Here is a 12,204-nt window from a genome sequence, read left to right on the forward strand (position 1 = left end):
AAACGCGGTCTTTTAAAAAATCGCAAAAAAACGGAAAAAAAACGCGACCGCGGAATCGCAATTTCCCCCGGGGACAGTGCATTTAACCAACAACGCAGACCAGGTATGTTGTACATAAAATGTGTACATGTAGTCTACGTACAAGTAGCACAATCATGTACATGTAGCTATGCGCCTACCTCAGAAAGAATATGCACAATTATGCTCCAGGTTTTCAACTACCAAATCCTGACTAACAATATGCCGGCATAATCCACTGGAGCCTATGCATGCGCACGCACACACCACACCCACATACACACATACACCCACATACCCCCCCCCCCTCCCCCCACACACACACATGTGCGCACATACGTGTCCTGCCCTGTCGACCCACTGCCACAAAGGTTCTCTACGGGAGAAGAGAGAGAGAGATGAGTAACATGCACGCCTGTGATGCATCATCATGTCTGTGGGCTGACACAGTCTTCTGTAGCACTGAATGATGGCATTCAAGAGTCTTCTCGGTAGCACTGATGCCACACAAGAGGCTAGCTGGTATGGCCCTCCTTGCACGCTTCTGCCATGGGTATGCAGTGCAGGATGAGGTGACACACACACACACACACACACACACACACACACACACACACACACACACACTACTACTACTACTAGCAGCATGACTGCCCAGAGGGGCAAGTGTCACCCCTATGGAAAGGGGACCAGAAAACGGGACACGGATCACAAGCAGGACCGCGAATGTCTGGCTAGGTCCTGCTGCCGGCGGAAATTGCGTTTACAACGTGGGCAGCTGAGGGGCAGAGCTGCTCTCTCAGCAGCAGATGGTCTCGCACCACGATTGCAGTTGTGACGCTTGAACCCGGCCGCAGAACGGAAGCATCGCTGACATGTTGGGCAGTGCTGCTGGCAACAAGCTGAAAGTGGCACAGACAGACTGACTGTTGGTGTAGGAGAACTCGTGACAGGCTGGCATCGATGAACAGAGTAGCCACCCTTGCTGCGGAACCACCTCTGGCAGTTCTGGCATTGCACTGATCCACGCTGGAGCTGGATGGGAAGCCGTCTCTGAGTGGTGCACTTGTGCCGCGTTCTATCTGAGACCCGTGAGAAGTTCCGGTCACACACTGCGCAATGCACAGACTTGGGCATGGTGGAGCTCGACTGAGGGGCAACCCGTACTTCCCTCCACTGTTGGCGGTCCTGAGCAAGGATGAACCACTGAGATGGCTGTTGCAGTGCAACCTTGAGGTCGGTCATCACCGTGTCTTTCCACCGTCGCCGGGGACCACAAAACGGCCGAGGCACAGGTAGCCACCCAAAGAGGAGTTGGAGGGGGGTGCGACACACACACACACACACACACACACACACACACACACACACACACACACAAATGTGCGCACAAGCGCGCGCGCGCGCACACACACACACACACACACACACACACACACACACACACACACACACACACACACACACACATCTAATCCGTACACAAGACCAGTAACAAACATAAGATGCACGTACATGTGCTGGCAAGCCAATCGCCAGAAGAACAACACAGTTACGCAAGATTAGTAGAATAACAATAGCCAGTCTACGCAAGATTAGTAGAATAACCATAGCCAGTCGCAAGATTAGTAGAATAACCAGCCAGCCAGTCTTCGGTATGCTGTAGCACAACCATTGCACCGGCTCGAGGTCAATAACACAAACCCGAAAACATGCTCACACACGCACGCACACATACACACACATACACACATGTGCGCGCGCACACACGCACGCGCACACACACGTACACGCACACACACACACAATCAAAGGACGAAGCCCGGCGACAAGCAATCACCTGTTCTGATTGACATTTGAGTCTACATAGAGGAAGGGGTGGGGGTTGTGGGGGGGGGGGGGGGGGGGGGGAGAATAAAAGTCACAATGCTCTTGATGCCAGGTGTAATGTGACCGCTATAGGAATATATTATGCTACTATACTACAGGGATATTGAACAGAGATATTGTATATAGATAATGAACAACATATACGTGGAAAAACGTAAAACAAGAATGCAGCGGGAGTATGATGACTGCATACAATGCAGCAACTCTAAAAGTCGCACACCATCGGTGTGACGGTGATGGACTGGATAAAATGCAGAAACTCTAAAAAGTCAAACACCATGCATGTAGGTGTGACTGTGATGGGCCATTGTTGCAGCAGCAGATCTTTAGCAAACGTGCACAATAGGTGGAAAATACAGCGCGAGGTCGACAAGGACAATGAAAAGGACAACCGGGTCCAGCAAGGTAAAACTACAGGCCTGAAACAATACATGTAAGCCAGCAAAACTGAGATGCTATGCAAGGTTGGCCTGACATGCTGTGCAAGGTTGGCCTGACATGCTATGCTAGGTTGGCCTGACAGGCTATGCAAGGTTGGCCTGACATGCTATGCAAGGTTGGCCTGACAGGCTATGCAAGGTTGGCCTGACATTCAGGCCGTGAAAACCTACATCGCCTATCATCACAAGAATGATACAATCCAACCGATACATAGATTGCAAAAAAGGAGAGTAAAAAAAAAGCAGCTGAGACGGAGCGAAAAAGACTCCACATAAAAAAGATGCAATGAGCAATGTACAAATCCCGAAAGAGTTCTAAACAGTGGTGAATGCGGCAAAAGATCAAGGAACAAACTACCAGTCTTACAGAATCAGGCACGATTTGCTCTTCTTCGCCGGCTTCTGCTTAGAGTCTTTTCCATCACCAGCTGCTGCGGCTGATGGCGGTGGTGCTGTGGCCGCAGGAGCTGGGCTCTCAGCAGCCGGAGACAAGGCTGCAGGCTCATTGGATCCCGCCCCTGCACTGGATGGCAGTGAAATAGACGTTGACGGAGACTGAATAGCAGCTGCCAGAGAGCGTTCCAGGTCGATGAGCTTCTTCACACCGTTGTACATGTCCTGGACACATGCCACCTCAGACAGGCCAAGACGACGCTTGTTGCTGATGTCAAACACACCACCCGAAGAATCAGAGTGCTCGCCATGAATGCCTCTTGCTTGGACGTTGTACTCGTCGCAGATCTTCTTGAAATCAGGATGAGCTGATGCATGTGGTATGGCGATGTGTACGCTGGCTCTCATGCCCGTTCCCAGATTGGTTGGACACGAGCTCAGGTAGCCAAGGTTCTCCTTGTACTGGAAACCAAGCTTGTCGCTCAGCTCGTTGACGGCGGTTGCAAGACGTGCGAACACAGCACCAATGTCGCCGCCCTTCTCCATTGAGATGATTCGAAGTTGGTCCTCCTCGTTCACCCAAGTCAAGAAGGACTTCTTGTCGTTGTGGAAGATACCACGACCTTCCGGCCACTCTCCGTTGATGCCGGCTGCGTCCAAGAACCGATCACCTTTCTTGAAGAGAAAGTGGTCGTCGATCAGCTGCTGTGCCGTTGCATCGTCCATGCCGCTCAGTGGATAGTATTTGCCTTTCAGTTCACCATCCAGACTTTCCAGCACACCCACTACTTTCTGCTCCACTTCCACTCGTTCCTCCTTGCCCAGCGTTGGGGTCAGACCATAGCCACGTAGATTACGTGCTACTCGAATGCGTGTTGATACCACAAACTCATTGTCGGGGTCTGGGTTGGGTGCATCCAGGTGGCTGGGATCGAAGTCGGCTGGATGTGAGTCGGTCACTTTGTAGCCGCTGTGGTACTCCTCGATGATTGGATTCACCAGTGAGCCGAAAGCAGTGTAGCTCTCCTCATCACCAAGGTATACGCCGATGCTGCTATCCTGGTTCTGCACACCACTGTTGATGCAGTCCTTCAACGTCACACCACGCTCTGTCTTGACATCCTTCAGCTCTGCATACACTTCACGTGTCAGGTGACGGCGTAGCGATGACTTGCACTCATCCTTGAACTGTGGGTAGCCGGCGTCACTAGCTGCCAGAGAGCGCTCCAGGTCGATGAGCTTCTTCACACCGTTGTACATGTCCTGGACACATGCCACCTCAGACAGGCCAAGACGACGCTTGTTGCTGATGTCAAACACACCACCAGAAGAATCAGAGTGCTCGCCATGAATGCCTCTTGCTTGGACGTTGTACTCGTCGCAGATCTTCTTGAAATCAGGATGAGCTGATGCATGAGGTATGGCGATGTGTACGCTGGCTCTCATGCCCGTTCCCAGATTGGTTGGACACGAGCTCAGGTAGCCAAGGTTCTCCTTGTACTGGAAACCAAGCTTGTCACTCAGCTCGTTGACGGCAGTTGCAAGACGTGCGAAAACAGCACCAATGTCGCCGCCCTTCTCCATTGAGATGATTCGAAGTTGGTCTTCTTCATTCACCCACGTCAAGAAGGACTTCTTGTCGTTGTGAAAGATGCCACGACCTTCCGGCCACTCTCCGTTGATGCCGGCTGCGTCCAAGAACCGATCACCTTTCTTGAAGAGAAAGTGGTCGTCGATCAGCTGCTGTGCCGTTGCATCGTCCATGCCGCTCAGTGGATAGTATTTGCCTTTCAGTTCACCATCCAGACTTTCCAGTACACCCACTACTTTCTGTTCCACTTCCACTCGTTCCTCCTTGCCCAGCGTTGGGGTCAGACCATAGCCACGTAGATTACGTGCTACTCGAATGCGTGTTGACACCACAAACTCATTGTCGGGGTCTGGGTTGGGTGCATCCAGGTGGCTGGGATCGAAGTCGGCTGGATGTGAGTCGGTCACTTTGTAGCCGCTGTGGTACTCCTCGATGATTGGATTCACCAGTGAGCCGAAAGCAGTGTAGCTCTCCTCATCGCCAAGGTATACGCCGATGCTGCTATCCTGGTTCTGCACACCACTGTTGATGCAGTCCTTCAACGTCACACCACGCTCTGTCTTGACATCCTTCAGCTCTGCATACACTTCACGTGTCAGGTGACGGCGTAGCGATGACTTGCACTCATCCTTGAACTGTGGGTAGCCGGCGTCACCAGCTGCCAGAGAGCGCTCCAAGTCGATGAGCTTCTTCACACCGTTGTACATGTCCTGGACACATGCCACCTCAGACAGGCCAAGACGACGCTTGTTGCTGATGTCAAACACACCACCCGAAGAATCAGAGTGCTCGCCATGAATGCCTCTTGCTTGGACGTTGTACTCGTCGCAGATCTTCTTGAAATCAGGATGAGCTGATGCATGTGGTATGGCGATGTGTACGCTGGCTCTCATGCCCGTTCCCAGATTGGTTGGACACGAGCTCAGGTAGCCAAGGTTCTCCTTGTACTGGAAACCAAGCTTGTCGCTCAGCTCGTTGACGGCGGTTGCAAGACGTGCGAACACAGCACCAATGTCGCCGCCCTTCTCCATTGAGATGATTCGAAGTTGGTCCTCCTCGTTCACCCAAGTCAAGAAAGACTTCTTGTCGTTGTGGAAGATGCCACGACCCTCTGGCCACTCTCCGTTGATGCCGGCTGCGTCCAAGAACCGATCACCTTTCTTGAAGAGAAAGTGGTCGTCGATCAGCTGCTGTGCCGTTGCATCGTCCATGCCGCTCAGTGGATAGTATTTGCCTTTCAGTTCACCATCCAGACTTTCCAGTACACCCACTACTTTCTGCTCCACTTCCACTCGTTCCTCCTTGCCCAGCGTTGGGGTCAAACCATAGCCACGTAGATTACGTGCTACTCGAATGCGTGTTGATACCACAAACTCATTGTCGGGGTCTGGGTTGGGTGCATCCAGGTGGCTGGGATCGAAGTCGGCTGGATGTGAGTCGGTCACTTTGTAGCCGCTGTGGTACTCCTCGATGATTGGATTCACCAGTGAGCCGAAAGCAGTGTAGCTCTCCTCATCGCCAAGGTATACGCCGATGCTGCTATCCTGGTTCTGCACACCACTGTTGATGCAGTCCTTCAACGTCACACCACGCTCTGTCTTGACATCCTTCAGCTCTGCATACACTTCACGTGTCAGGTGACGGCGTAGCGATGACTTGCACTCATCCTTGAACTGCGGGTAGCCGGCATACCTAGCTGCCAGAGAGCGCTCCAAGTCGATGAGCTTCTTCACACCGTTGTACATGTCCTGGACACATGCCACCTCAGACAGGCCAAGACGACGCTTGTTGCTGATGTCAAACACACCACCAGAAGAATCAGAGTGCTCGCCATGAATGCCTCTTGCTTGGACGTTGTACTCGTCGCAGATCTTCTTGAAATCAGGATGAGCTGATGCATGTGGTATGGCGATGTGTACGCTGGCTCTCATGCCCGTTCCCAGATTGGTTGGACACGAGCTCAGGTAGCCAAGGTTCTCCTTGTACTGGAAACCAAGCTTGTCGCTCAGCTCGTTGACGGCGGTTGCAAGACGTGCGAACACAGCACCAATGTCGCCGCCCTTCTCCATTGAGATGATTCGAAGTTGGTCCTCCTCGTTCACCCAAGTCAAGAAGGACTTCTTGTCGTTGTGGAAGATGCCACGACCCTCCGGCCACTCTCCGTTGATGCCGGCTGCGTCCAAGAACCGATCACCTTTCTTGAAGAGAAAGTGGTCGTCGATCAGCTGCTGTGCCGTTGCATCATCCATGCCGCTCAGTGGATAGTATTTGCCTTTCAGTTCACCATCCAGACTTTCCAGTACACCCACTACTTTCTGCTCCACTTCCACTCGTTCCTCCTTGCCCAGCGTTGGGGTCAGACCATAGCCACGTAGATTACGTGCTACTCGAATGCGTGTTGATACCACAAACTCATTGTCGGGGTCTGGATTGGGTGCATCCAGGTGGCTGGGATCGAAGTCGGCTGGATGTGAGTCGGTCACTTTGTAGCCGCTGTGGTACTCCTCGATGATTGGATTCACCAGTGAGCCGAAAGCAGTGTAGCTCTCCTCATCACCAAGGTATACGCCGATGCTGCTATCCTGGTTCTGCACACCACTGTTGATGCAGTCCTTCAACGTCACACCACGCTCTGTCTTGACATCCTTCAGCTCTGCATACACTTCACGTGTCAGGTGACGGCGTAGCGATGACTTGCACTCATCCTTGAACTGCGGGTAGCCGTCGTCACTAGCTGCCAGGGAGCGCTCCAGGTCGATGAGCTTCTTCACACCGTTGTACATGTCCTGGACACATGCCACCTCAGACAGGCCAAGACGACGCTTGTTGCTGATGTCAAACACACCACCAGAAGAATCAGAGTGCTCGCCATGAATGCCTCTTGCTTGGACGTTGTACTCGTCGCAGATCTTCTTGAAATCAGGATGAGCTGATGCATGTGGTATGGCGATGTGTACGCTGGCTCTCATGCCCGTTCCCAGATTGGTTGGACACGAGCTCAGGTAGCCAAGGTTCTCCTTGTACTGGAAACCAAGCTTGTCGCTCAGCTCGTTGACGGCAGTTGCAAGACGTGCGAACACAGCACCAATGTCGCCGCCCTTCTCCATTGAGATGATTCGAAGTTGGTCCTCTTCGTTCACCCACGTCAAGAAGGACTTCTTGTCGTTGTGGAAGATGCCACGACCTTCCGGCCACTCTCCGTTGATGCCGGCTGCGTCCAAGAACCGATCACCTTTCTTGAAGAGAAAGTGGTCGTCGATCAGCTGCTGTGCCGTTGCATCGTCCATGCCGCTCAGTGGATAGTATTTGCCTTTCAGTTCACCATCCAGACTTTCCAGTACACCCACTACTTTCTGCTCCACTTCCACTCGTTCCTCCTTGCCCAGCGTTGGGGTCAGACCATAGCCACGTAGATTACGTGCTACTCGAATGCGTGTTGACACCACAAACTCATTGTCGGGGTCTGGGTTGGGTGCGTCCAGGTGGCTGGGATCGAAGTCGGCTGGATGTGAGTCGGTCACTTTGTAGCCGCTGTGGTACTCCTCAATGATTGGATTCACCAGTGAGCCGAAAGCAGTGTAGCTCTCCTCATCGCCAAGGTATACGCCGATGCTGCTATCCTGGTTCTGCACACCACTGTTGATGCAGTCCTTCAACGTCACACCACGCTCTGTCTTGACATCCTTCAGCTCTGCATACACTTCACGTGTCAGGTGACGGCGTAGCGATGACTTGCACTCATCCTTGAACTGCGGGTAGCCGTCGTCACTAGCTGCCAGGGAGCGCTCCAGGTCGATGAGCTTCTTCACGCCGTTGTACATGTCCTGGACACATGCCACCTCAGACAGGCCAAGACGACGCTTGTTGCTGATGTCAAACACACCACCCGAAGAATCAGAGTGCTCGCCATGAATGCCTCTTGCTTGGACGTTGTACTCGTCGCAGATCTTCTTGAAATCAGGATGAGCTGATGCATGTGGTATGGCGATGTGTACGCTGGCTCTCATTCCCGTTCCCAGATTGGTTGGACACGAGCTCAGGTAGCCAAGGTTCTCCTTGTACTGGAAACCAAGCTTGTCGCTCAGCTCGTTGACGGCGGTTGCAAGACGTGCGAACACAGCACCAATGTCGCCGCCCTTCTCCATTGAGATGATTCGAAGTTGGTCTTCTTCGTTCACCCAAGTCAAGAAGGATTTCTTGTCGTTGTGGAAGATGCCACGACCTTCCGGCCACTCTCCGTTGATGCCGGCTGCGTCCAAGAACCGATCACCTTTCTTGAAGAGAAAGTGGTCGTCGATCAGCTGCTGTGCCGTTGCATCGTCCATGCCGCTCAGTGGATAGTATTTGCCTTTCAGTTCACCATCCAGACTTTCCAGCACACCCACTACTTTCTGCTCCACTTCCACTCGTTCCTCCTTGCCCAGCGTTGGGGTCAGACCATAGCCACGTAGATTACGTGCTACTCGAATGCGTGTTGACACCACAAACTCATTGTCGGGGTCTGGGTTGGGTGCATCCAGGTGGCTGGGATCGAAGTCGGCTGGATGTGAGTCGGTCACTTTGTAGCCGCTGTGGTACTCCTCAATGATTGGATTCACCAGTGAGCCGAAAGCAGTGTAGCTCTCCTCATCACCAAGGTATACGCCGATGCTGCTATCCTGGTTCTGCACACCACTGTTGATGCAGTCTTTCAACGTCACACCACGCTCTGTTTTGACATCTTTGAGCTCCTCAAAAACTTCCTTGGTCAGATGTCTTCGCAATGAAGACTTGCACTCGTCGGAGAATTCTGGATACTCCATATCATCTCCTTTCAAGCCGGAATGAGCCACGATTTGCTCTGCCAGTTCCTTTGGTCGCCTTTGGAGCGGAGAAAATTCCTGATGTGCGATCAGTGGAACAAATAATTTCCAAGTGAAGAGATGCCGGAGCACGCCACGCAAGTGCTGCTGCTTTTTTTCCTGGCGCAGGAGCTGCTGCTAGTGCTGTAGTTTCTCTTGAAATGTGGCAGTACAACAGGCCAAACTCATCACCTCTAGCTCTGCGCCGTAGTATGCTACGCCCTGGCCTGAGCAAGCAATGCGTTGGACACTGAAAATTATGCATGCACGGCATGCAACTGCACTTATCACCAAGTAACCCGAGGCTTCCAAAAAAATGTCATGGTTACTGATTGGCAGGTTGGAAAATCTGTCACCTGTACGGTACCGATACCCGGTACCCCATGATCAGATGATCACTGTATACAGTGTAGATCAGGGAGTCGTAAAATACCGGTATTTTACGACTCCCTGGTGTAGATCTACGACACGTGCATCGAAGACGAAGCTTCGAAGGCTGATGCTGCGGCGATGCACCAGGGAGTCGTAGATAAATTACGACTCCCTGATGTGCACGCAGCGGCAGTACCAGTGCCACCAAGACTAGTACATAACCCATGTAGTCTTGGTACCACCGAATATGAGCTAGCTGTGCAAAGACAATGTGCATGTGTGCACGTGTGAATCTGTGCAACCAGCATGCATGCCGGCTAGGAATAGTAGGATGACACTTGACAGGAGCACTGTTCTCAACTCTCAACTGTTATCACTGGTTATCATGGTTATCCAGGGAGTCGACTCCCTACTGGCCCTAGGGCCTAGATGATGAGTACCGTAGATCCCTGGCAGTGGCACTGCTCTCGCCGTCTCGAGTCAAACTGTGACCATGGTGACTCTGCCGCTGCATGCACTGGCCAGCTCAGCTGGCACTTGGCGCGGCAGGTGTGTTGTGTGATGTGCTCACTGCACAGCTCATTTTCAACATCACGTGCAGAGACTCACAACATACTCAACTAGCTGTAGATCTACTGTGTACGGATAACCGGATAACGATAAGCCTATTTTGTCGTTTGCGTAACGGTATCATCATACAGTGACTCAAATTCCAGGGAAGACGGTGTCGCTTCGGGTATGGATTGTCGATGATATCGGCTGCGTTAAATAGTGACAAGGACGGAGCGACATCCTGGATAAGAAAATGAAGAAGAAAGAGAATTCGTGTGGCAGTGGACAAGCACATACCGCGCATACCGCCCAGTAACAACAAGTCCACCAGTCTGAACAGCACAGTGTCCAATGGTGTCAGTGATCAGAATCACACACTGAGACTCGGATGATTCAGACGGTGGAATGGCAGCAGCGAACAGAAGGTTGTGTAACTTGTGTATCGACCACATTCATCATGATTACTACTGCCTGTATTCGCTTCCAAGACGACCACTCCACTGCTCTATGTTCGTGTTCACGGTGAGCTTGCAATATGAGCCTTCGCCAACTCATTACTTCGATGCTGTAGTCTTCTAGCGCACAACCGAGTTCGCAGCCTCGGAGGAAATCCGTAGATCTACGCCATGTCGCTGTGAGTGTCCATATCCACACGTGTCGTCTAGGCTGATGTAACATGACTGATTGTGACTAAGTTACTATTACTTACTTGTTGCAGCTATTGGCGAAGCGATAGAACTCCAAGCATAATCATTAATGCAACGGTGTTTAATTGTTATGTTGCAACTGTCACAGTGGAAATACCCAGCTGGTGACCGGCTGAGTGTGAGCCGGTGGGGATGAAGTAACAGTTAGTTACTAGTACATGATTGTTATATCCTTTGTCTGTGTTACTTCACACGCTCTTGTTATTGTCCTATTTGTTACTCGAGTCAAGGTCCCTGCCTGGCTAGACAGTATCATTTCTACTGTACCAAGATTGGTGTGTTTAAATCACCTCCAGCTTATGCACCCGGGGTACCCTGGCCCAGCGTTGGTGATATGCGACATGTCAACAGTCGGTGTTCTGTGTTCACCCGTCTTAAAGTGCCCTGTGTTGATGATGTTTTCAATGGATACGTGATAGATAACATCCGGAGATTGTGTCATGACGAATGATTGTGCATACTCTCTCTATGACTACATGTACAGTATAGTATGTACAGAAGCCTTGCTTGGTAGTTAACATGTTTTTCGATTTTGACAGCATGTTACAAGGCGAGGACGCGTAGTGCTCCTGACTACAACCATAAACCGGTTGGCAGAGTCCCGGGACATCACCAACCTCGTCGGCAGCGAGCACCTTCTCACAACAGTCGTCATGGTGATGACTATGACTGTTACAGCTGACGAGCTGAGAGAAGGACGCCATGGGCAGAAGTTGAAAAAAGACAAGAAAAAAGAAAAAGAACAAAAGAACAAAAGAAAAAAGAAATAAATCACAAATAATTTAATTACAGAGGAAGACAAGAAAATAACATCACAAATCCTTCCAGACGTGATCCCTGCAGCGGCAGCAACGTGAACAATACCACGGCGGCAACACGACGACTTCTACAACACAAAAAAACGAAAATTATAAAAATCCTACCAACCCGTAGAGTAACGAGGGTCCGAACCTGGGTTTTCCCAATACGGTTCAAATGGTCGCAAGACCGGGACTCTGCCAACCGGTTTATGGTTGTAGTCAGGAGCACTACGCGTCCTCGCCTTGTAACATGCTGTCAAAATCGAAAAACATGTACAGTATACTAGTACTAGTAGTCATCGGAGGCGAAGAAGGTTCCTGCCTTCCGTTAGATCAGCAGATGATAAGTTATTAACGGTATGGGAGCCCACAACAGATAGCAGCAACTCGGAGACTACTATAACAAGCTGCAAAGTCGAGAGAACAGAAGAAAAGAGGCACACTCGACCGGATGACCCAGGAAATCTCTTCTGCCAGCTGTCTGGTACCCAATGCCACCCATACGCATGCAGCACTGATGTTGATCTACCCACTGACTACTGTACCGGCACTATGGCCCACTATTATGATGGCCCACTATTATGACTATGGGTACAATAA

At 51.3% G+C, this 12,204-nt stretch overlaps 1 protein-coding gene across 1 annotated transcript; it reads right to left on the reverse strand.

Annotated features, from left to right (window-relative positions):
- Positions 1–1,838: 1,838 nt before the first annotated feature.
- On the reverse strand, positions 1,839–9,361 carry LOC135830079 (uncharacterized). The gene has a single exon (XM_065342465.1). The coding sequence runs from the start codon at positions 9,132–9,134 to the stop codon at positions 2,712–2,714; it is 6,423 nt and encodes a 2,140-aa protein (XP_065198537.1). The 5' UTR covers positions 9,135–9,361; the 3' UTR covers positions 1,839–2,711.
- Positions 9,362–12,204: the final 2,843 nt, after the last annotated feature.

Source organism: Sycon ciliatum, chromosome 13 (genome assembly GCF_964019385.1).
Source record: "Sycon ciliatum chromosome 13, ocSycCili1.1, whole genome shotgun sequence".
NCBI classification, from domain to species: domain Eukaryota; kingdom Metazoa; phylum Porifera; class Calcarea; order Leucosolenida; family Sycettidae; genus Sycon; species Sycon ciliatum.